This window comes from Oncorhynchus nerka, linkage group LG12 (genome assembly GCF_034236695.1).
Source record: "Oncorhynchus nerka isolate Pitt River linkage group LG12, Oner_Uvic_2.0, whole genome shotgun sequence".
NCBI classification, from domain to species: Eukaryota; Metazoa; Chordata; class Actinopteri; order Salmoniformes; family Salmonidae; genus Oncorhynchus; species Oncorhynchus nerka.
This window is the reverse complement of record NC_088407.1, coordinates 58744469-58770809: the sequence shown is the minus strand read 5'-3', so window position 1 is coordinate 58770809 and position 26341 is coordinate 58744469. Positions and strand designations below refer to the sequence as shown.

General features: G+C 43.4%; 2 protein-coding genes across 3 annotated transcripts in view; one reads left to right on the top strand and one right to left on the bottom strand.

Moving 5' to 3' along the window:
• Positions 1-1432: 1432 nt before the first annotated feature.
• LOC115138460 (dnaJ homolog subfamily C member 17-like) overlaps positions 1433-26341 on the bottom strand; it is a 65627-nt gene continuing 40718 nt past the window's right edge. The window contains exons 11-12 of one of the 2 annotated variants that reach the window (XM_029675327.2): positions 1674-1706; positions 1433-1465 (exon numbers count right to left, since the gene is read on the bottom strand). In XM_029675327.2, the coding sequence (XP_029531187.2) occupies positions 1680-1706 (27 nt within the window). In that variant the 3' untranslated portion in view covers positions 1433-1465; positions 1674-1679. Of the gene's footprint in view, positions 1466-1673; positions 1707-20496; positions 20929-26341 lie in introns of those variants that run through there. The other variant, XM_029675325.2, reaches the window with a different exon arrangement.
• LOC115138462 (GTP cyclohydrolase 1 feedback regulatory protein-like) lies at positions 13545-18172 on the top strand. Its single transcript, XM_029675329.2, has 3 exons — positions 13545-13691; positions 16774-16868; positions 17306-18172. The coding sequence occupies exons 1-3, from the start codon at positions 13656-13658 to the stop codon at positions 17442-17444; spliced, it is 270 nt and encodes an 89-aa protein (XP_029531189.1). The 5' UTR covers positions 13545-13655; the 3' UTR covers positions 17445-18172.

Sequence of the window (26341 nt, the reverse complement as noted above, 5' to 3'; positions counted from 1 at the left end):
CCCTCCAACCAAACTGACCAATCAGGCAAGAAGGACCTTGGTCAGGGAGGTGACCAAGAACCCAATGACCACTTTGACAAGAACAGAGTTCCTTGGCTGAGATGGGAGAACCCAAGACGACTTAAAGCTGTAATCGCTGCCAAAGGTGCTTCTACAATGTATTGGCTTAGGGGTGTGAATACTTACTGTATCTAAATGAGACATTTTATATTTCATTTTCAATAAACGTGCCAAAATGTCTAAAAACATGTTTTCAATTTCTCATTATGGGGTATTGTGTGATATGTGCAAAAATAAAAAAGTAAATTCAAGTCAACTCAGATAGTCCGTGTAGCCATTCTGTTAGCTATTTAGCAGTCTTGGGGACAGAAGCTGTTCAAGAGCCTGTTGGTGTCAGACTTGATGCACCAGTACCACTTGCCGTGCGGGAGCAGAGAGAACAGTCTATGGCTTGGGTGGCTGGAGTCTTTAACGATGATGTAGCCAGTCAAGATGCTCTCAATGGTGCAGCTGTAGAACTTTTTGAGAATTTGATGGCCTATGCCAAACATTTTCAACTTCCTGAGGGGGGAGAGGCGCTGTAGCGCCTTCTTTGCGACTGTGCGCATGTGAGTGGACCATTTGAAGTCCTTAGTGATTTAGACAGCTCTCAACCCGCTCCACTTCAGCCCTGTCGATGTGGATGGAGGCGTGCCCCCCTCCCCCTTTCCTGTAGTACACGATCAGCTCCTTGGTCTTACTGTCATTGAGGGAGAGGTTGTTGTCCCTGCACCACACTGCCAGATCGCTGTCTTTCTCCCTGTAGGCTGTCTCATCATTGCTGGTGATCAGGCCTATCACCGTCGTGTGGTCAGCAAACTTGGTGGAGTCGTGTGTGGCCATGCAGTCGTGGGTGAACAGGGAGTACATGAGGGGAGCATTCCTATCCCAATCTTTGTCAATTAGAAGTGAAGTTTCTAAATGTAAACAAAATGAGGGGAAAACATGCCAATGGAAAACATCCTAATGGCTCTGAGTCAAAGTTAATAGAGATTAGACTCATTTAGAGAGTAAAAGTTGCATTGGAGCCGTGCACCAACCTATTCACACACAATAACGAAGCGTACACGGACTTCAGTTTGCCAACACACACACACACGCACACACACACACACACACACGCACACACACACACACGCACACACACACACACGCACACACACACACACACACACACACACACACACACGCACACACACACACACACACACACGCACACACACACGCACACACACACACACACGCACACACGCACGCACACACGCACGCACACACGCACACACACACACACTCACACACACGCACACGCACACGCACACACGCACACACATACACACTCACACACACACACACATAGAAAAAGTCACCCAACACCTTCTGATTGTTGCTCCATGTCCAGAGTTGCGGTAGAACTCCAAGGTATGGGCTGCAGGGAACATAGTTAGGGGGATTAGATAATAACTGAGGATAATGGAAAATAAGAGGTAGATAAAAGAGCCAAAAGGCCTCTGAGTGACCCTGATAGCATCATGATCCCATGTCCATGGTAATGAGGGCATTAAGCCCGTAATGTTTTGCCTGTAGATCTTGTTCAAAGATATCTCCCCCCAGTGATGTCACCCGTCCACACTCACCGTCGCTTAACAAAGTGCAGCCAGCTGCTGTCCCTGGCCACAGAGAGAGGAGAGAGATAGAGAGGGAGATCGAGGGAGAGAGAGATAGAGAGGGAGATCGAGGGAGAGAGAAATAGCGAGAAACAAGAGAAAGAGAGGTTGGAACAAGGGAAGAAGAGGAGAGATATGGTTATAAACGACAGGTTCCACCAAAATAGTGCCTTTTGCCTTTGATATTTGAAGTATAATTGTGCGCCAATATTGAATTTTAAAAGCTTGTTATATTAAATGAAGTGACGAATTAAAAATATCCGATTTTTTTCAGCATTTTTACATTTTGACATGTCCCTCCCTGCACCCTCTGACCTCGAGGAAGATTTGAACCCACTCAACCCCTAGTTATTTTGTTGCTTTGACAAAGTCATTTCTGAAGATTATTATTTATTTAATGTGATTAGTGATTCATTGATTTACATCTTTCCTTCATTTTAAGGTCAACCCTGTTACGTGAACTAAACTCTTTTCTATATGGTGAAACTATTCCTTCTTAAATATTTTTTTTCAAGAGAAACATTTAACGTCTTATAGTCAAATCATAGTGTGAAAGCAGGTGAGCTGGTTCTACTCTTTTTGGCCTTTTTTTGGTGTTTCTTGGTGGAAAACTGAACGGGTCGAGCATAGCATCTCAAACCTATTACCCAAAGATAGACAGACTCCTCACAAGGGGATTTGTTTCATTTATGATGAAATCATCAACCCTGTTACCGTCAACCCTGTTACTTTATTTGTAACTTAATAGGAACTATAGTGTTTGTTTTTTATTTAACCTCTTGAGACGTTTTTTATGAAGCTGAAACTATGCTCTTAATGACACATTTTTTTTTATTAGGTGAAATCAAATGTTTTTTGGACCCAAGTTACACTTCTCAAAAGCCACCGAATTGGTGGAACAACCTAAATACAGTTTTGGGCCCCTACAAGAGAGAGAAGAGGAGGAGACAAAGAGGAAAAGAGACATGAGTAGATGGCAGTTTAGGGCTCAGTTTAGGGAACACGGGAGACAGTTATATAATCCATAACAGTGACCAATCCAAATATTCTTGCAACAAAGGCTCCTTCAAAGTGGAAGGTGCTCAGTCATCTCATTATCTAGACTGATGGCCTCCTCTCCGTTAGTTCTGGAGACGTTTCCAACTGAATGACATGAGAAACGCTCTTCACGAGGACTGATTCCCGGATAAAGAGAGATCTTAGAGTGAAAAGTAGTGGAATATGGGCAAGAGGACAGTCAATCAAAGAAAAACACAGAGATTTAGGATAACTGCATGTGTGTTGGCCAGAGAATGAGCTGGGTTCAACATGTCAGAGAGAACGAGAGAGAGAGAGAGAGAGAGAGAGAGAGAGAGAGAGAGAAAGAGAGAGAGAGTCAGCACAATACTCAGCTGTGTCTGCATCCAGAAATGATACGCCCTAGCTACTAGGCAGGCCTGGGATTGGGCAACATGCAGACCCTCGTTTATAACAAAGTTGGAGTAAGGAAAGCTATCTGTCAGCTGTGCCAGCCCCCATGGCAACTGGTACACACAGATTGAGGAAATGGCCCTGTTATTGATGGGAATCCATGTGTGCTGAGGACATGTATTATTGGAGGTGGCCAGACTGAATACAAGGAAGGTTCACTGCCAAAACCACTAATTGCCTAGGCAAGTTATTGTGGCATAGTGCATTGGAAGAAAACTCACATGCAGGGGGGAAATAAAAGAAACTTAAAGCACACAGAACGTTGGCAGATCTTCATATTGGTAATGTAGGAATGCTCAAAAAGCTGAAGAATTGTGCAGTGCTCTTGAGTAGCTGGCAGTTAAGCCAACAATTGCACGGCAAATTCCAGGAGAGATTGCGTTGGTCTGCTCTTGTGTTTGGATTTAAATCCAAAAAGCTTTGAATAGAACCCTATACTTGCTTTCAAGCTTTTAGTCAAAAACACTATTATTTTGATAGAGTCAAACAAATGTAGAGGAAAATATTGTATTTTTTCTACTGAAACAGATACATGAATCTGTGTTTGTGACTTGAGAGGGTTAAGTTATCTGGTTGTTTTTTTTCCGTTTTCATGTTGGGAGAAGAGCGATAACTGCAGGCCCATTACAGGGCAATTTTCCTGGTGGACCATGACACTGACTCTCCGATTGGAGCAGTGGGGTCCAGGTCCAGGCTGTGGAAAGCAACAGGACATCAGGGTTAAGCAAAGCTCTTGTTGTGGGATTCAGTTTCACTATTGCCTCATCCTTGGGCCCAGCTGCCTGCCATGGACCACAATGACACTGAGTTAGAAGAGTGGGCTGGGGATTGTAGATGAGGGGTTCCAAGGCATCAACATACTACATGCATGAGAATAGTCCTAAAACTGTACCGTGACGACTGGGACATGAGTCTGGACAGATCAGGGCAGGCTGCCAAGCCACACAGCCCAGAGGGGCAGAGGACAAGGCCCCTATAAGGGACTGTGTGTGGGGAAGCCATACATAGCTGTGGAGGGGAGTTAACATGAACAGCAGGGGAACAGGGACCATTACAGCATCAATGAGAATCTGAGGAGGGAATCAGTGTTCAGGAATATTCCCCCAGTTTGGGGAGTTTGAGTCTAGTTACACAGTAATATACAGTATACCTGTGTCATGGAGCTGTGCTGTAGCGTGTAACCCCACCATATCTCTCTCTCTCTCTCTCTCTCTCTCTCTCACACACACACACACGCACAGGCACACGCGCACACACACACACACACACGGTGACCTCCCGGGTGCTGTTTACTGTGCTGTGGAGAGAGAGCTGCCAAGTCACACAGCTTGAGAAGCAGGGAGGTCCAGGAACCCAGGGGGAGATGGTACGTGACAGAGAGCAGGCTGCCACCGTATGTGTGTGTGTGTGTGTGGGGGGTGGGGGGCTAATGTGTGTTTGTAGGGGGTAAGGAGGGTGACCTGGGCCGCGTGATCCTCTGTAGCCCCCAGGGGTGTAGAAGGGGGGGGGGCACACCATTAAAGAGGACAAGCGTAAGCATTTTAATTCACATCTGATTTCCACACTCACATGCTCATTTGGTTCTTGAGTGTCGTATTTAACAAGTTTGCGGCATCAAAGAAACAACACAGCACAAGAAAATACATTGTACAACCTTCTCTGCTTTGCTGGCTCTGTACTGCAATTCACCACATGATTGGCTGATTGGCTCATTCCCACAGAAGGAGAGGAGAGGAGAGGAGAGGAGAGGAGAGGAGAGGAGAGGAGAGGAGAGGAGAGGAGAGGAGAGGAGAGGAGAAGAAGAGAAAACGATCCACACTGAATCAGTCCCCTACCCCAAAACTCTGAAAGTGATTTTCTCACAGTATGTTGGAGGAAGTGATTCATTAGGCTGTGGCCCAGTTTGGATGGCCATTACCCAGAATCAGAAGCAGCCGCTCACCCCAGGCTGGTGCATGTGTTCTGTGATGAGTGGATGGAGGAAGCGAGGGATGAGGAAAGAAGGAATGGAGAAGAGGAGCGGGGGCCCGCTATGGTGCTGAGTCAACTACATAACAGCAGTCTCCAAACTCAGGCACACACTCCTCTTTCCTGGAAAGCCACAGAAATACTCTGCATGCTACAGGGACAGGAGTCTTACTTCACCAGAACAACAGAACTTCAGGTCCTAAAGTCTTAAAACGTGCGCCCACTGTTGTTGCTGGTCAGGATAGCAGATAGACTAGACCACATGGGCAGAAAAATCATCTCTGGCTCTATGCTTGGTGGAGGCATGGCAGAGTTATTTTATCACCCTTTGGTTCCTGTTATAAAGGTTGTGGGGGGGTGTGAATACTTTAAATGGAGCAAGGACAAGATGGAATGGAATGCATTGCTGTCTGACGTAACAAGGGGAGTTTTATGCATGTGGTACCTCTCCCATGAGTGAGAGATGGAGAAAAGAGGAGGGAAGGTCGAGAAAATAAATGGAGCCTACGTATTGTGGCCCTCGTTACTCAACCTCCCCAGTCCCTCTGCACACTTATTACAATACGTGTGTGTGTGCGTATGTGTGTTTTCCACGACCTTGCACCTCAGAGCTTGTAAAATGGGAGCAAATTATGAACTAGATAAGTGTCAGTGAGGTATTGGTCTTGGACCAGTTGGGACAGTGCAGCCCTCCCAACACAGTGAAGAATGTGACTCTTACCTCAACAGCATGAATCATGTTGTGAAACCACATAGAAAATACACATTTTCCTGGAAGTGAAATGAGTTACAGTACTAACTCATGAATTACGTACTTTCCAAGTATTCCAATGTGTTAATGGTGAGTTCGCAGAAGTCTTTTTGCAACGATACAATTGCAACAATAAATCATATCTACCTACCACAAAAACGTAATGAAACAGAATTGTTGACAGATTGTCAGTAATCCCAGCCTATACTGTATACATGTAGTGCAATGCAGAATGGAACCTCTATTCTACACACCGTAGCTGTTCAATCTAAACATCTCATGTCTCTGAAACTCTACAATAAATCCCATTCAGGAGTTATAACTATTACAGTACCTCCTGCACATTCTATCCTAATCTCATAAAGACATGTATAAATGCTGAGAGGTGAGAGGTCTTGGTAATGGTCAGTTCTCTCCAGCGGTGCTGTGGTCACGTTCTCTGGGTTTTCTTTCTAGGGGGGGGGGGGGTACAACGTATGGTTCCTCATTTGAAAGGTACCAGAGAGAACTTGTTCCATTTGAACCCCCCAGACATATGGACTTCATCAAAGCCAGTAGTCCAATGACATCATTGTCACATAATTTACTCATTTTATCCTCTACGCCTCTAAATCGAGAGCTGAAGCTACAGTAAGGCTGCAACCCTTCAAGCCTTTTTTCACCTCATAATACAGTATGCTGTTGTGAGCCTCTCTCTCTCTAGCCCTGTTTACACCCGGTGCTAACATGGGTCCTTTGTCCTGATCTTGTCCACATTCTGATTGTGCCCACATTTTCAGCAATGTGTCTACACATGGTATTAAAACGTGTCTCTTATCCACCCACTGTGTCCGCATTGTGACCAGATTTTCATGTCCCTCCCTTTAAGGAAATTATTTCACTGCTATTTTTCCAAATAATATTTACTTATTTATTTTAAGACACATATTGATGGCATAAGTGAATGGTGACATTTGTCAACGGGTGGGATAATGAGGATTTAAATGGTTTCACTGCCAAGATCTGTCTACACTTGTAAGTCATCCCAGACAGTATGTGTGTCTGACTACCTCCAGAGGTGGTCAGGAAGATCGGATAACAATCAGATCACAATGCATCTTTTCATTGTCAGTAAAAATGTGGGCACAATCAGAAAGTGGACAGGAACAGGACAAAGGATGCGTGTTAGAACCAGGTAACCAGGTATAAACAGGTCTTCTCTCTCTGTGGTCTGATATGTCACACAGTGCAGGGCCACAGCTATCTGGGTTCATCATCCACCACTGTTTTTCCACTTGGTCACTCTTAGACTGAGTGGTGTCTTGTTAAGTGGAGATGAACCAGAGGCCATTTGTTATAATGGGCTCCAGAACACAATGATTTATTAAAGGAAAATAAAGGCAGGCTATGTTGAGAAGAACCATTTTATGTCAGCCTCTGTAGCTGGCAAATCAGTTATTGGTTTATCAGTCTTAATAAATCACAAACACTTACATGGCTTTCACAAGGGGAAGCAAGACTTTATCACAGACATTAGTATCTGGAGTATGACAATATTTGGTCAGGTGACGTCACCAGACCAGACCTGAAGAGGTTTCCCACAAAGATAGAATGCGTTTTCATCTCAATGTGCCTGTATCCCCTCTTTATTCTGTCCTCTGTTCAAACTACTGTTCCTCTTCTCACGCTCTGTTTGGAGCGAAGCTGCTCCAGCTGTTGTCCAAAATGGCGTCATGCAAAAACACCTCACATAACCTTAAGTGTGGAACATGGTGGCCAGCCAGACATATTTTCACTGTAAACCAGGGGACCTCTCCCTGCTTCCTGTGATGTGGAAGGCCAGGTGTCTGGACAACTAATTTGCCGTCTTGTTGTTATACGTTTAACAAAATCAATCTGTCCCTTTGGGTTTTTCTGCAGATTGTTGTTGCTGTTTTTTAAGAGCGTCCATGTTCTATCCAGAGACGATCCACGGAACAGATTAACTCTGCAGGCTGGTTAATAAACAACAACCACATGCTGCACCATAATAAAAAGCATGATGTCAACGCCAGCGCTTTATGGGAATCAGCACTCATGGCATTACGCATGGGTCCAGGTTGTCCTGCTTCATCCTCTGTCCCTCGGTCTCATCTGCTCCTTGATGGAGGAGAAGCTAAACTAGATCGCTATGGGGTCAAAACTTCACAAAGGGGCTGAGAGACCTGGATGTTTCCCACTATCAACACACACTTGTCAAACGGTCATGTGCTCCCTGGTATTTCCTTGAATCAAAGGCTTCCTCTGAGATGCTCTTTTTCCTCTTCAACAAACTGAAGTCTAATGCCAATATCCTGTGGTGGTTAGATAACTTGGAATAAAGGCTTCAACCACTTGTGGCACTTGTTTTTTATCTAGTTTTGGGCATGCTGAGGTGTTGAAGAGACAATATAGTCTAATCGGCTTGTTAAATGTATCATAGGGCAATTCCACAGTGAGGGAATTACACCGAGACTTTTCATTTTTAAAGGTATGCCAAACAAAAACATTGATTTCAAAGTTTAACAAACTATACAACTCTATGCATAATGAGTACTTTGAACAATTTACATAATACATTTGAAAAATTCCTGGAAAAATCTCCTGGTAAAATCTCCCTCAGTTAAATTCTGTTACCAAACTTTGTATCTGCATAGTTCTTCCTGTAAATGTGTTTTTGTAAAATGTTCAGGGGAAATTGTTAAAAGTAGTAATTTGAAATTAATGTTTTTTGTTTGGTATACATTTTAAGAGTCTCAACGTAATTCCTTGATCATGGAATTGCCCTATACTAAAACCCACTCACAATCAAGAATTGACAGATGTGGAGGACATGCTGTATAGTCCACTTCCTAGCCTTCAATGAAACCAACTGCTCCCAATAAAGCCTTTAACTGGACTTTTCCTGCATTTTTAAGGCATTAAAGCAAAAGGAAATGTTTACTTGTACATAATTACTTGAACTCATTTTTGTTTAATTTCCCCCTTTTTCAAACTATCATGTCAAAATATGTATTTTTTAAAAATATATTCTTTCTGTTTTATGATTGCCTTCAGCGAAACAATGAATGAATTGTTAAATGTTAAATGAATTACTAGCAAGTGGCTGCCAGGACTGTTGTGTTGAAATAACACAGAGGATCAGAAGAGTGTTCTGTGCTCTCAGAAGCATCCAGAACCACCTCAGGCCAGCAGACTGTTGTGTTGAAATAACACAGAGGATCAGAAGAGTGTTCTGTGCTCTCAGAAGCATCCAGAACCACCTCAGGCCAGCAGACTGTTGTGTTGAAATAACACAGAGGATCAGAAGAGTGTTCTGTGCTCTCAGAAGTATCCAGAACCACCTCAGGCCAGCAGACTGTTGTGTTGAAATAACACAGAGGATCAGAAGAGTGTTCTGTGCTCTCAGAAGCATCCAGAACCACCTCAGGCCAGCAGACTGTTGTGTTGAAATAACACAGAGGATCAGAAGAGTGTTCTGTGCTCTCAGAAGCATCCAGAACCACCTCAGGCCAGCAGACTGTTGTGTTGAAATAACACAGAGGATCAGAAGAGTGTTCTGTGCTCTCAGAAGTATCCAGAACCACCTCAGGCCAGCAGACTGTTGTGTTGAAATAACACAGAGGATCAGAAGAGTGTTCTGTGCTCTCAGAAGCATCCAGAACCACCTCAGGCCAGCAAACTGTTGATAATTAATCCTGCTGAATGCAGACCAGACCCGAGGTCAGACACAGGCCCAGAATATTGAGGGAACAGATACTGAAGGAGGAGAATGATACTATAAATTGCCCGTTCTCCAAAAAGCTATATGCCAGCCATTATTCCCAATACCATAACAGTATAGCAATGGAGGAGGATAGATCTTGTAAAAAAAATGACATTCTTTTGTCGTCCAGTGCAAAACAAATCACAGTCTATGGATAGTACCCAAAAACCAGGTATGATACATTGAACAGCCACAGGAGAGAGAGCACAGTGGTCTGTAGGAGACAGGAGTCCCCAAGAGTGTTACTAGACTGCTGGGTAATATTTATGGCAGAGGGCTACATTATGTAAGCTGTTGAGCATAATTAGGAAAGTTACTGAGCAGAAATTAGGTCAAGGATAAATCTCCTCTCAGAGCCGCTCCACATGTCAGGTAGGAGGAAACACCGGGCTGCACAGGGATTGTGGCGCAGGCCTTAGGAGAACCACACACACGCATTGGTTATTGGTCTGCTTTTATTAAAGACCCAATGCAACAATGTCACTGTAAAGTATAAAGTTCACCACACCTTTCTCTTTCTTATATCTCCACTTCAGTCTGGTTCGATTTAAAGCTGTTGGACACTCACTCGCGGAGGCTTTGCGAAGCAAGCAGACGCATGTCTCAATAAAGAGATTTTCCCATGTTCATTTCTATTCCAGCTACAATAAACGTGCTTTTAGATATGAATTATGACAAACACTGAATCGAGCTGACGCTAATGTCATGTGGGGTTTAAGGAGAGACTGTAGCTTTGTCTACACCATGATCTTTCGCTGTACAAGTGGAGGTTTGCCTGCTTATGTTGTCTCATAATTGAATCTCTTATCTTGCAGCTGGATGCTTATTGCTGACTATTTGATTTCTCTTTCAGTGAGCACTTAGTGTACATCTTTCATGTCCTTAGCTGTCTCGTATAATTCATCCCAGCCCACAAAAAAATGGCCATGATTTAAACAGATCACTTTAGCATCTAGGTCTAGTATGGTAGCTTCGTCTCTGGTCCCCACCCACTGATCCTCACAGCAAATAAATCCCTCAGCCATTGGCTTCCTGCATTGCTCCATGGGAAGCTGGGGCCTCATAAGTATCATATGAAGTGTTCTCCCTCTGTCCAAAGGTACATCATGTGAGATGTCAGGGTGAAGCCAATCAATTAAAGAGAATTGTTCAACTCATCCAAAAGAGGACTACTCCTCCATGTCTCATTGACTTGTGAACAATGAACAGTGAAAGCTACTGAAAGAAGCAACAAATCAAATCAAATATATTTAAAAAGCCATTTTGACATGAGCAGATGTCACAAAGTGTTATATAGAAACCCAGCCTATGCAGATGTAGAATCATTCATTTGGGTTTGGTCCATTATAAGGGTAGGTTATTAAAAAAACTATATAGAAAGTGCTTCCTATATCCAACCTTTGTGACTTTTCATTTGGAGACGTCATATGGTTCAAGGCAAAGCATTCTAATACTCATGTATTGCAATCGATTTACATATCAATAACAATGTCATGATAAATACAATGCCATTATCAAAAACAAGTAACAACCGCACACCAGAAACGACCAACTATCGAACGATTATCAGTGCAATGCCTTGTGCACAAATCATACTTCTGCAAAGGACAAGCACGTGTATTTTAGATTTTGTTTTGTGGCAGGAAACATAAATGTGTCTTTTGCAACCATAGAGGAAGCAAACATCTAGACATTGGCATTGTAGGTGGCAGGACGTAGCAAGCCAAAAAGTTGTGAAATATGGGCTTCCTCTGCATTCAGCAAAGAAACATGATTGAGTGTGTGAGAGTGAGAATGTGTGTGTGAGTTTGTGGTATTCGTAAAGATGGACTGAGCTACTGCTGTTTTGGGGCCAAGGGGAGCCTCACATTTCCTCATCATGTGACAGTATTCTCTTCTTACTGCCGTCTGTGGGGAAATACTCCTCAGGCAGTAATTCATATCTCTCCCCTCATCACTGCTTCTCCGTGGTGAGAAGGTGAAGAAGAGATCCTTGTCAAAGAAGTAGACTGCTCCCTACGGCTGGGTAGGTTGTTCTTAGGATGAGCCCTGCTGTCCCTCCAGGTCACAGTAAAGGTGACCCTGGGCTCTAACAACGCACAACAGAAGAGCTAGATCAGGAAGTCCCTCAGAGAACCACAGGATGTTCAGAGGGCCCCAGGAACACATTCTAAGAGAGTTTTTTTGGCAGGAGGAGTCGTTCATTTGTTTTTGGACTACAGCAGCGACATCCCCACTGGTTTCCTGTTTTCCTTCGTGAATCAAGTCTCCTCTGCTCTTCAGGGGGCAATAAAAAGACAAAAAAGACATTCTGGGAAACCACCTTTCCCTTTTAACACTACTACTAATACTATAATAAGCCTATTGATGGCATTGGTCTACAAAGCCAGCAGGTGGCAATCTTCTCAACAAACCTCCCACCTGTGTGAATGGGAATGCATAGCCTGTATTCATCAGCCTGGGTTAGGGTTAGTATGCACTGTGTAATGCAGTGTAGAAAACACTCTTTGATAAAGACATCAACTACATTTGAGACAGCATGGTTCTAATTTGTCAGTGATATATCATACGTGACACGTGCTGTTCAAATTGAGTTCCGGGAAATGTATAAAATCGCAAATCAACATGTTACGTCTTTTTAATAACGTGTTTTTCACAATAACAATAAAAGGCAAAATCACATTTAAGCCTGGTTCACTGCCATTCATCTCTTCCCATCAGAGCAATACCAAGCTGTGATCACACTATAAATTACCAGCCCTGCTGAGCATGACATGCAAAGCCAAACTGATTGTCAAGTCCTCTTGTCATCAAAAGGACAATACATCCATATTGCTGATTTTATCAATGTCCCCATCCATTGTTCTTTGACTATTAGGTTGTCTTTCATTTCCCCCACAGCCTTAGAAGACTAATCCAAATTAGTTTTTGCTGCTCTTAAAAGAGAAATGAATACATCTCAGAACAGGAAATTAGAGTTCTAGACAGTAAAAATATGGTTGAGTACTGCACGCAGACAAAATCACAGTGCAGGCTGGGTACTAACACGTTGATGAGGACTGTGTAGTAGCAGCACCTTGATGTATATTGGATCAAAATGTATTTTGTAACTAAACTAAAAAAACAATATAATAGCCTAATATTTAGGACCTGTAAATACTGTCACCATTCATCATTACAGTGAGGATATTGAAAGGAGCTAAATATATAATTGGAGTAGGCTAAAGTCGAAAGTTTATATTTCACAATTTAAAAAAACAGGAGACACGTCACAAAAACAGAAGAACTCGGTCAACCTCTTAGAACTTTGACAGACAGGGTTTATATTTTAGGTATGAGAGCCAATGTATTTGTTGCCTAAAGAAGCTCTTCACATACGAAACCACTACGATTGCTACACATGCATGTCTTGGCTGAAGCAACAGTGGGTAATGATGCACCGTTTCAAAGCCACATAATTCAAATAAACCACTGAACATGAAAAACATGAAAAAAACATGAACATGGCATTATGTTCAGAGTCAGACCGGGAGCCTTGCTACTCTGATTGCAACATGACCAGAGTTCACTTCCCAGATAACATCTCCATGAAATGTAAACAACCCTATATCTGTAAACAAATATTCGTGCTACATTTATGATTTCCGCTGATTTAATAGGTCTAACAAAAATCGTTAAATATGATCAGATGTTATTTTAATGTATACCATGTTCACATTAAGTCCAGTTTGTCATGTAAATAGGTTTCATTGCGTGTCAAATGTAATAGCTTTTACACTTTATTTTGCTCTTATATTGGACACGCGAGCACACTGTGCATACACCAGCTTTGTTGACAGCTGTTGAGAGTGAGAGTTGTGATTTGTCCATTGCGATGGGTGTTTCCGCATTCGCTGTCAGTACGAGCGCAACTTGGAAAGGGGACTGTCGTGTCTCTGAAGTAACGGTCTAAAAATCATCCTTTCCCGGGGGACTACCCGTTAAACGGTTGAGATCCACGATGCCCTATGTACTCGTTAGTACTCAGATCCGTCTGGTTAGTATTCCTCTTCTCGTCATGTCATACAGTATGCATGCTTGTAGTTGACGCACGCGATATTAGACTCAAAATATGTTGTAAAGGCAGGCAATGGCTCTGCAACAATGTAGCCGATTTGACATTTTTCGCTTAGTACATTGCAACCTATGTTCTGTTATGCAACATTGTAACATTTGCAAACGTGGAAGCAAAACAAATAAGTCTAACTACAGGACAATGTTGTGCCCAAATTAAAAACACACGTTCGCTGTTCAGTCAAATATTTTGGACAATTTGTGTGCATATTGGGTCAATTGATTTTGAGATTGTGGATGGCCTGCCATGCAATCCGCGATGCGGACATAATCTCAATCACAGAATCCAGACATTAAAACTGAATTCAACAATATTCAAAAATGTATTGAAATGTAATTACTCTGCACAAGTTTATTATAAGAAAGACGTCAACAGAACGCAACTTTTGGACGAGACAATGGCATGAAAATGCCCCGTCTGTGGGCGCGTTCGAGTGGATCACTCATATTATTTAGTCACGCCTTTCAAAGTGTATTGCAGGTTTTCAAAATTGTCCGAATTGTGACTGATGGTCATCGACTGCATGAACACGTGATAAAAATCATGTGATCAAAGGTCATGTAGTTTTTGATGAAGTCGCTGCACTTTCTTTATTTGACATCATTTATCAGATGCTCTTATCCAGAGTGACACAGTAGTGAGTGCATGCATTTTCATACTTGTCGCCCTTGGGAGCCAGACCTCTATAGCCGTAACATACATGTTGGTGAGCACAACCCTGGCGTTGCAAGCGCCATGCTCTACCAACTGAGCTACCCGGGACTGCTTCTCACCAACTGCACCTTGCAGCCATCACCTGCATTGTGGGAGGCACTATATGTCAGCACACTTTGCACATTCTAAAACTACAGGGGGATACAAATGAAAGTGATATTTCAGACCTCTCTAACCAATTAATTGTGTTCATTTTGTGAGTGTGTGGTATAGAAAAGTCTAGTTCTTGCTTTTTGATTGCATGTTACTGTTGGCCTATCGGGAAGATAGGCATTGGAGATGTCAAAACATCTTTTATTAAAGTTCTCTTTCATAAGATTAGCACAGATGTTCTCAGGGGACCCCACATGGGGCACTGACACAAAATTTGGGAGCCACATACTAACCTCTCTGTCTCCTATGCCTTTCACCTGAATGCATTGCAGCCTGCCTCAGCACTGAACGCCACATCATTGTTAGAATATAATAGCACACTGTATTCCATTTAGCATACACCTCGCAAACACTGCCAGTAAGCGTCTCTATTTGTCTACTTGATCCGCCTCCGATTTGGGGTAGTTCGTTTCATGTCTCCGGCCCTCGGCCTGTACCGCGAGTCCGGAGGACGCAGGCGAACATAACGAGCTACCCACTGTTAATGATTCTAGTCGTTCGAAGAGGCTGGCACAATTCAGATCAGTCAGATCAAGAATATAAGCGTTCTGAGCTTGGGAGCAATATTTAAAATGTTGACCCGTAATTGATTTTCTTTATTGTGTACAAAATATATTTATATTCTTTTTTGGGGGACGAGGTTTAAAAAAATGACCCAGGTCCGAACCTCGGTGTCCTCATATGTAGTTACGGCCATGGTCATAAATATCTAATTAATGAACGAAATTGCATGAAAATGTATCGAGGCTGATGCAGGTGAGCTGGGGTACAAATGAATCCTCAGGCCAACAAGGACATCTCTCTTTAGTATGTCTGCCACACTGAATGCTGTAAAAAAAAGAGACAGTGGCAATAATGTACAGTTGAAGTCAGAAGTTTACATACACCGTAGCCAAATACATTACAAACTCCGTTTTTCACAATTCCTGACATTTAATCAAAATAAGAATTCCCTGTTTTAGGTCAGTTAGGATCACCACTTTATTTTAAGAATGTGAAATGTCAGAATAATAGTAAAGACAATGATTTCAGCTTTTATTTCTTTCATCACATTCTCAGTCGGTCAGAAGTTTACATACACTCAATTAGTATTTGGTAGCACTGCTTTTATATTGTTTAACTTGGGTCAAACGTTTCAGGTAACCTTCCACAAGCTTCCCACAATAAGTTGGGTGAGTGGCCCATTCCTCCTGACAGAGCTGGTGTAATAGAGTCAGGTTTGTAGGCCTCCTTGCTCAAACACACTTTTTCAGTTCTGCCCACAATTTTCTATAGGATTGAGATCAGGGCTTTGTGATGGCCACTCCAATACCTTGACTTTGTTGTCCTTAAGCCATTTTGCCACAACTTTGGAAGTATGCTTGGGGTCATTGTCCATTTGGAAGACCCAGTTGCGACCAAGCTTTAACTTCCTGAATGATGTGTTGAGATGTTGCTTCAATATATCCACATAATTTTCCTGCCTCATGATTCTATTTATTTCGTGAAGTGCACCAGTCCTTCCTGCAGCAAAGTAAAGCACCCCGACAACATGATGCTGTCCCCATGTGCAGTTGCAAATTGTAGTCTGGCTTTTTTATGGCTGTTTTGGAGCAGTGGTTTCTTCCTTGCTGAGCGGCCTTTCAGGTTATGTCGATATAGGACTCGTTTTACTGTGGATATAGATACTCCAACATCGTCACAAGGTCCTTTGCTGTTGTTCTGGGATTGATTTGCACTTTTCACACCAAAGTACGTTCATCTCTAGGAGCCAGAACGCGTCTCCTTCCTGAGCGGTATGACGGATGCATGGTCCCATGTGTATATACTTGCGTACTATGGTTTGTACAGATGAACGTGGTACCGTCAGGCGTTTGCAAATTGCTCCCAAGGATGAACCAGGCATTTGTAGGTCTACAATACAAAAAATACAAAAACAGACCCATTGGAATTGTGATACAATGAATTATAAGTGAAAACAATTCTGTAAACAATTGTTGGAAAAATTACTTGTCATGCACAAAGTAGATGTCCTAACCGACTTGCCAAAACGATAGTTTGTTAACAAGAAATGTGGAATAGTTGAAAAATGAGTTTTAATGACTCCAACCTAAGTGTATGTAAACTTCCAACTTCAACTGTAGGTGTTGTTTTTCAGGAGACTGGGCCAACCATGGTAGGAGATGAATACTCTGACCCAGCCATAATGAACTACCTGGGAGCCAGGAAAACCACCATGCTGGGGAACAATTTGTGAGTGTTCAGTGTGTCACAAGTGACATCAAATCAAATCTTATTGGTCACATACACTTATTTAGCAGATGTTATTGCAGGTGTTGCGAAATCCATCCTTACTGTGTCAGGAAATGGTTCTTACTTTCATAGTCACAGAGCCATGGAACAATGGTGTAGCAGTGAAAGATAAGTTGTACCAGAGCAGAAAGGAGACTGCTGTTCTTTAGTTTGGGAACAGACCAGCAGAGATGATGGAACGCAGAACAGGGAAGTGTTGTCATTGCAGATCTGCCACGGGTGGCTTTTGTGAAATTAACCAAAAGATGTTGAGGGACTAATCATAAAAGCAAAATCCTGGCTCATTGAGTCCTCCTGCATGTGTTAGCACTCCAGACGACAGAGTTTACAATGGGTTTTACAGGTCGTGAAAAAACAACGCTTTGTGCCTCTTGCAGCTCGGAGTACCACGTGGACGACTCTCCGCGGTTGGTGTTGGACAAGCTGGAGAAGATTGGCTTCCGTGTGGTGACCATGACTGGCGTGGGACAGACGCTGGTGTGGTGCATGTACAAGGAGACAGACTACATAACCTGACCGGGGGTCAGTGTGAGTGTGTCCTCCTGGGCGACGAGGTTGTGATTCTAGTGTCCTCCGTCCAATGAGGGGCCACAGAGAAAACTTATACTATACATTTAACATTACAAATCAAGGCAGAGAATTCTATACATTCATCCTGCTACTGTTCTCTCAGTGATGTAATGGTTCTCTCTACCTTCTAGTCATTTTTGAGCAAGGGGAGCAAAGTACAGAATTTGACATAAAGGACCTTAAATGAGTGAATTTGTATAATGACGCTACTTGCCAAACATTTGTACTTCTGTTCAGACGCACTCCAATGTTTTGGAGCAGCTACCAAATAGATATGCGAGTAGTGGCTTGTTCATAATCTATCATACCAATTGGTAAACAGACTTCAGGGAAATAGATGACAATGTACATTCCAGAAAGAATTACAGCTCAAATGACCAAGATTGATTTTACCTGAGTAGAGTGTATAGTTCATGTCATTTCAACTATCTGTAACTGAACCTGAATGTCAACTGTGAGATTAATCAGTTTCAAAGTTTATTTTACTTTGTCTTTAGGCCAAACAAATATTTACCTTTCAATTTTACCAGTCGACAAACATTCCTTTATCCTGACTCCATCATGGCACAACAATCTATTCCATTACATTAGAGCTATTGATGTAGTTTTCTTGTAATTGGTGATATAAATTAATGAGAAGCACGTGAGGCAATTATAATAAAAGGTGACTATTATTTGATGTCATTTGTATCCGATTTGTTCCAAGGCACGTCTCAACTCTCAAGGAGGTAGAGTATAGTAAAAGGACAGGTTGGAAGTCTGATCTCCCCATCTGCCAGTAGAATATGGTTAGCATTACATTTGTTGGATAAATCAGATACTGTTTTCTTAGGAAAGAGAGTAAGAACAGTGCCTTCTCGCCTCAGGCCGAGGAGAAATATGGTGTCTCTGCAGCGTTTAGGTGGTTTCTGAGACTCAAAGTGGGCCGGTCACAGCTCAGTACACAGGGCGAGGTCAGAGTCAGGTTGTGTCCTGTGAGTGTGACGAGTGCTGCAGGAGGCCTGTCCGAGGCCCGGCGGAGAGAGACCGCGTGAGGCAGCCCTTTTGCTGCTGGGTGGTTTCATTAGAGGCTCATTTGCAGCTCCTGGGCTGCCAGCGCGTGTCTGAGGCTAACCCCAGATCACTGAACCTTCACCAGGCCTGCCCCCTCTGCCGTGACTTGGCCACCATTTAGCTATCAAAAGGGTCCCTAAATTCTCCATGCAGGTGTAACTGTGACAGTTCCAGGTTCCGCTGGTGTCCGAGGAGCTGCCAGTTTCCACACGGACAGAAAATCCTAGGAAGAGGAGGAGAGAATGCTGTGAAGATGCCACCAGGGGGCTTCTCCTGTTGATTGGATGGACTTTGTTGGGACGCTGTGTCTTCCCGTTTAATTTGCATGCAGCACAGTCTGCTGGCACAGGGCACGGTCAGGATGTGTTTCTGGAAGGGGAATTGTAATTGTATTTCCTCTGCTGTAATTTGGACAATGAATGTTTGGGCTTTTTTTTCTCTCCGGGATATGAAAAGGCGGGATATGAAAGGCAGACCGTCAAATGCATAAACAGAACCATCTGATGAGCGTATATTGCAGTAGGAGAGGAGGGGGAAAAGAGCAGCGTAGGGACCAGATGGCTCACACCACACCGTGCCACACCACAGCTGGTTGTTGTGTAAGAGTTGCGGCAGGCCGGGAGTGCCGGGAAGATAGATCACTGGGATGGACCGCCTGGCTCCTAAATAACACGATGACAGGAGGAAACGCCACAACCCCACAAATTGAGACACCATTACGCCATAGTTCCCCGAAGGACAAAAAATATATATATATATATTTTGTATTTGGGATGTTCCACGGAGAGAGGAGACTGTTACAAAAGCCTGTTTCCCTATCAGAGTGACCAGTCTGGCTCAGTGTGACAGGTCCTGACCAGAGCTCCCAGCAGTAGCCTGTCAAATCAGGAGACCTCTTCCTCCATGAGCAACTCCTTTAGTAGCCTCTATTGGGAAACTCAACTGAAATTGGAACCGCAACAAACCGGAAGAGAGCAACTTAGTGCAATGGTCATGACACTGTTTGAGCATATGGTTCATGAATGCCATTGATGTACAGAAATGACATATTATTGATTTTAGGGACTGAAGTTGGTTTCACTGCCTTCGGTGGGCCAACCAGTCATCCAATGACCTCTTCAGTGTTCAGGTACTTTCGAGGGAACTTATGTATTTACTATAACACAACCTCTAAACATGTGACAAAGGAGACAAGGGTGAATCAAACTTAAGAGTAAGCATTTTTTAAATACTAAATACAACAGTAGTTTACAGCCTTAAAGTTGTACAGCACTGTACAGTACTGCCTCTGTAAATTGATGCAAAGCCTTAGATATAGAAAATCCCAGGAACAATCATCATAACCAGAGCTGCCATAAGGGCCTCCATACTATATTCCCTTTATCACGTGAGCCCACAAGCATTCCCTTAAAACCTGCCTACCGTACTACCACTCCAGGCTAATTGCCGATTAAACATGGAATAGCCATGACTTTCCCATCTTCTGATCACATGGTCGTGGTTTGGACTGTTGGAAGACTCGACTAGTTTCTCTCACACACACACACCAAACATTGCATTCAAGGGAAACGACTCAGTCTCTTGGCTGCAAAGATATGGTAATGAAAGAACGTTTCACAGTTAGAGCGAGGGTGAGACGCAAATCACATGGTTGCAGCATTTAGATCTGGTGTAGTTGTGTTGGATGGCCCAACTCTTTGGGTTCTTTTGAAATACGTTACGAAAACAGTATAAATCTTGTTCCCCTGTTTGTCTTAGAAGAGGTTTGGATGAAAAAGTACATTGGTTGAGATTACATTACAGTAGTAGCTGGAAACATATAAACTATGTCATTTAGCAGATGCTTTTAATCGAACCCCCCCAACCCTGGCAGTGCAAGCACCATGCTCTACCAACGGAGCCGTACCGGTAGTAATTCAGTGAATGACAAACAAGAAAACACACATTCTGTAAAGGAGATGTTTATTCAACAGATAATTCATAATGAAACTACGAGATGTGCTTTATGAAACTAAAGCATCGGGTGTGTAGTAGAGTTGGGTTGTGGCTGGGCAGAGCTGGACTGGGGCCAGGATTCATAGAACGGCTTGTTAAAGCGCTGTGCCCTGCACTACCGACAACGTGTCTTAAAAGGCAATTTCCCAGACGTTCGCGGAGGTCGCAGATGTCGGCTCAAATGGAAATGACCTTTAAAATGTCAAGCACTGTGCGCTTATAGACAACACAACTTGGATTGAATCCCGGCCTGGGCCTGGTACTAAGCAGCATTCTCCTCGTCCTCTCTCTGCATCTCCTCTATAAGTCTCTGTCTCTCTGCTGCCTGTCTCATCTTCATCAGCACCACACTCTCGTAGTCCCGCTCGCTGCTCAGGGCGCCCTGCAGGGGAAGACAGACACAGACACAGGCAGGTAGATGAAGGACAGGTACAAAGATATAACAACCAGTGATCCTTACCATGGTCTTTTAAAAAGGCTTTACTTCAGTTACCAGTGTAAAACATTCAAAAGGAAGAACAAACCATCTGCTAAGCCGTTGCATTAATAATGGGATAACACGGGTAAAGAGTGCAAATGCAAAAATACAATGTTACATAGGTGGAACAAATGATAACACTGTCTGTCACTGCTGCTGTCTGTGTATCTGTCTGACCAGAGAGAGGAGAGAACCGCTTCAGATGCACACAGAGTGCAAAACATTAAGAACGCCTTCCTAATATTAATGTCCCCTTTTGCCCTCAGAACAGCCTCAATTTGTCGGGGCATGGACTCTACAAGGTGTCGAAAGTGTTCAACAGGGATGGTGGCCCATGTGGACTCCAATGCCTGCTACATTTGTGTCAAGTTGGCTGGATGTCCTTTGGGTGGTGGACCATTCTTGATGGGAAACTGTTGAGCGTGAAAAACCCAGCAGGGTTTCAGTTCTTGACACAAACTGGTGCGCCTGGCACCTACTACCATACCCCTTTCAAAAGGCACTTCAATATTTTCTCTTGCCCATACGCCTTGTGAACAGCGCACAGATACACAATCCATGTCTCAATAATCTCAAGGCTTAAAAATCCTTATTAAACCTGTCCCCTCCCCTTCATCTACACTGATTGAAGTGGATTGAACAAGTGACATTAATAAGGGATCATAGTTTACACCTGGTCAGTCAATGTCATGGAAAGAGCAGGTGTTCCTAATCTTTTGTACACTCAGTTTACATCCGAGTCTCAGTTACAAATAGGATGACAGCGGGTTAGCATGCATTAGAGGAACTATGACAAAATAATTCCCTGCCCGAGGTCAGTAAGCTGGGATGCTGCCTGCCTGCGTGGTCGTCCTTGTGTGATTGCTTTGAAGGGCTGGGGTGGGAGAGCTGTACAGGGATTCCCTTACTGAGGGAAATTAGAGAGGCCAGAGTGAGCCAGCCACCGGCTAATGGCTAATCAGCCGGGCTGGAACAGACGCAGGCTAGCCTCAGCTCAGCCTGTACTCCAGCCCTCTACGGTCACACACACACACACGGTACTGGTATTCCTTGTATACAGTCTCATTGTTTTATTGTGCTACTATTTACTTTTTTGTTGTTAATTTTGTCCATTTTTAACTCAGCATTTTTGGGAATGGGCTTGAAAGTAAGCATTTCATGGTCAAGTCTACACCTGTTGTATTCGGCGCATGTGACAAATACCATTTGATTTGATTTTTGGATTTGACACACACACACACACACACACACACAGAGATAAGCTTAGGCTGCACAGTCAGCACTAGGTGCCGATACACTTTAAAAACACAAAAGCATGCAAAGACACATTCTTATGCATGTATACACAGTCAGTCACACACACTGCCCGTAATCCTGACATGGACGGGGAAGGAGGCTCAGTGTCCACAGAATAAACCTTTTGTTTTATAGGATTAGATCGAGGAAGTCTGCTGTGCCAAGGAAGTATCTCCTTAAGACCGCGAGGGGAGAGAAGAGAGGGAGTGTGTGTGGATGTGTGAGAGAGTGAGACAGAAGAGAAAGTGGGAGACAGAAGAGAAAGAAAGGGGGAGAGAGACAAAGTGAAATGAGAAGAAGAGAATGAGGGAGGTTCAGAGAGTGGCTCGGCGAGGTAAACCATCTGGAAGAGATCACTGGGACTCCAGCATCCACCCATGTGTGCGAGAGAGAGGAAAGAAGATAGGAGAGAAGGAGGGATGGTGTGCGGATGCAGGCTCCCTCGCCCTGCTGTTGGATAGAGGGCTGTGATTATCATTCCAGTAATGTGAGCTCAAGTCCTTGACTAACATGTAACTATGAAATACCACGCAAGCTCAATTAAGTGTTGCATCTTCAATTAAACAAAACAAATGGTGTAACTGTGGGCCGGAGGAAATGCAGTCCCCCTTTTCCACCTCTACTCCACACTGACCTCTACTGGCCACTCTCTGAAATGCTCATAAAAAAAACAGCCTATATGACAGAGTGGTCTCCATTGATTTCCCATGTATGGTCAATAGAGAATCTAGTGGTTCACTTCCCATGTAGAGTTGGGCTCAGAACACAAACAGGTGTCTATGAGTGGTGTGGTGCACTTCTCTGGCTGAGAGCTGTTTCCTTTCTTGGGGACTTGGGCACTAAACGTACATGTTTAGCCTGTGCATCACACTAACCAAACACTTGGGGAGATGTGTTTGTATGTACAAGTCTGTGTGTGTGTGTGTGGGCCGGAGGGAGTCTAGGGAAACCGCAGAACACAAACAATAGGACCCACAACAAAGCCAGGAGAAGAAGACAGGGCCAGCACAGAGACAGGATGACAAACACACACACTGCCCCGGTCCTCGCTCGCTTGCTTAGGCCGGACTTACAGCACTGATATCACTCACGGGCCAGGCCTCCCAACAGCACCCAACAACCTGACCCCAGGCCAGCCGTGACATCACCATACACCAGGCAGAGCTGTGAGTTAGGGTGCTCCCCTGGAAGAGGCAGGCCATGTTGCAGGTGGCCAGGCAGTGTGTTCCCCACACAGACAGATGGGATCAAGAGATCGGCTCTACATTAGACCCACCGGTCTCTCCGTGTGTGTGTGTGTTCGCATCTTGAGTTACACATATTACACACTTTTGTTGATGAGAAAGGAGAACAAAAAGTGGTAAGTCGCTCTGGATAAGAGCGTCTGCTAAATGACTTAAATGTAAATGTAATGTATCTGATCTGGCAGATGATCACAGAAGGACTGATCTGAAAACATAGCAGTATCGTCTAAGGGTATTCATTCCTTCAACCTACTGCAGGGTAGAAATTAGGGTTATCAAGAGAAAGAGACTAATTTTCTCCCCCTCCTAAATCTCTCTCTCTCCAGGTCATGACAGATGTGTGCCTCTCGGGCTGTGATGGCCTGATGATGTCATTAAAGGCCCAATGCAGCCTTTTCTATACCAAATCATTTCTAGGTATCAATTAAATACCTTATTGTAATAGATTTCCATTAAAATGGGGAAAAATGGCTTTTTAGCAAACAATTCTCAAGCAAGAACTTTCCTAGGACTGTCTTGGGAGTAGTCTGAGTGGGGTGGGTAAAACTACTAGAGCTGGAGCTAAATGCATATCAGCCAATGAAAAGTGTCAAATTTACTTGCATGTGACAATGCTAAATTATAGCTGGCCCCATCAGATAACATGGCACACATTATGCTAACCTCATCAGGTGGTACTGATTATATGCTTGCACGAGAGGGATATTTTGAACCTACAAATTCAAGGTTTAGTTGTTCCATTGATCTGTAATAAAATGGTGTGTGCCAATATTGCGCCGAATCATCCTTGACTAGGCTACTTACTACGTTAGACAACATTTTCTCATATATGACAAAATCCCATGTTTTTGTTTATGAGTTTCACACACATCCATGTGCTTTTATTGAAAAATATGAGGTCCTTACAACATGCAAGTTTATCATACATAAAATATATATATATACATAAAATATATATATAAATATATATATTTTTTAACTTGTTGAGGACGTGGTACCGAAGTGGGGACCACAATCAGCAGAAATGCTCAAGAGCGCCACCATAGAGGTTGATAAACCTCAAACTTTCATTAAAATTGACATACAATATACTGAATTAAAGCTACACTCGTTGTGAATCTATCGACCAAGTCAGATTTGTAAAATGCTTTTCGGGGAAAGCATGAGAAGCTATTATCTGATACCATGCACCCTCAAAATACTGCACCGTCACCTAAAAAACCCTACAACTCATCCAGAACGCCGCAGCCCGTCTGGTGTTCAACCTTCCCAAGTTCTCTCACGTCACCCCGCTCCTCCGCTCTCTCCACTGGCTTCCAGTTGAAGCTCGCATCCGCTACAAGACCATGGTGCTTGCCTACGGAGCTGTGAGGGGAACGGCACCTCAGTACCTCCAGGCTCTGATCAGGCCCTACACCCAAACAAGGGCACTGCGTTCATCCACCTCTGGCCTGCTCGCCTCCCTACCACTGAGGAAGTACAGTTCCCGCGCAGCCCAGTCAAAACTGTTCGCTGCTCTGGCCCCCCAATGGTGGAACAAACTCCCTCACGACGCCAGGACAGCGGAGTCAATCACCACCTTCCGGAGACACCTGAAACCCCACCTCTTTCAGGAATACCTAGGATAGGATAAAGTAATCCTTCTCACCCCCCCCTTAAAAGATTTAGATGCACTATTGTAAAGTGGCTGTTCCACTGGATGTCTTAAGGTGAACGCACCAATTTGTAAGTCGCTCTGGATAAGAGCGTCTGCTAAATGACTTAAATGTTGTAAATGTAAACGTCTAAAACTACAGATTTTGCGTTAGCCGTCGCAAACGAAAACGCTGAAATAAAATATAAAACATTCATTAACTTTGACGAGCTTCTTTCTTGGCACTCCTAGATGTCCCATAAACATCATTTAGGGTCTTTTTTCGATTAAATCGGTCCATATATAGCCTAGATATCGAGCTACGACTCCGTCGCGAGTAAAGAAAAAAAATTAGCATTTCATAACGTAACGTAATTTTTTAAAATTCAAAAAGTCGACGATAAACTTTCACAAAACACTTCAAAATACTTTTGTAATGCAACTTTAGGTATTAGTACACGTTAATAAGCGATAAAATTCCTCAGGAGGCGATGTGAAATGATTAGCTTGTCTGTGGAGAAAATGCTGTCTTGAAAAGGTCGAACCAAAATCTGGGCGGGGACAGTAGGAAAGGAGTTCCCTTGTTTCGGTTAGACCAAGAATCAATTGCGCAACAAATGACGTGACTCTAGACAACCTGGGGAAGCTGTAGCCAATGAAAACTCGGCTCTATGTAATTCTGTTCGCTTTGAACAGTTGCCTGTAGTCGCGGAATAATATATTTTTCCATTTTCAGTGAACAGATTTTCATGCACTATTCGATGAAACGCACGTTCTGTAAATGCCACAGGCGTGATTTAAACAGTTTTGGAAACGTCTGAGTGTTTTCTATCCACACACACGAATCATATGCATGTACTATATTCCTGGCATGAATAGCAGGGCGCTGAAATGTTGCTCGATTTTTAACAAAAAGCTGCGAAAATCTGCTTGAATTCTGAACTTCCCTAAGATTAAAGAGCCTCATGGATTTGTCAAATAGCAGTCATATAGGTGATCATTGTCATCATCGCTTCTTGGTGGCACCAATGCTAAAGCGGTTAACTCACAATTGATAGTGCACTTTAACCCCTCGTGGCTTTTTTGTTGAGGAACAAACCTTCACTGCCGCTCCTTGACGCTCAATTAAAAACATGTGCGACAA

Coding starts and splice junctions, on each gene's coding strand:
- LOC115138462 (XM_029675329.2), top strand. CDS start 13,656: ATGCCCTATGTACTCGTTAGTACTCAGATCCGTCTG. Junction 13,692..16,773: donor TTAGTACTCAGATCCGTCTG/GTTAGTATTCCT, acceptor GTTGTTTTTCAG/GAGACTGGGCCAACCATGGT. Junction 16,869..17,305: donor ACCATGCTGGGGAACAATTT/GTGAGTGTTCAG, acceptor TGCCTCTTGCAG/CTCGGAGTACCACGTGGACG.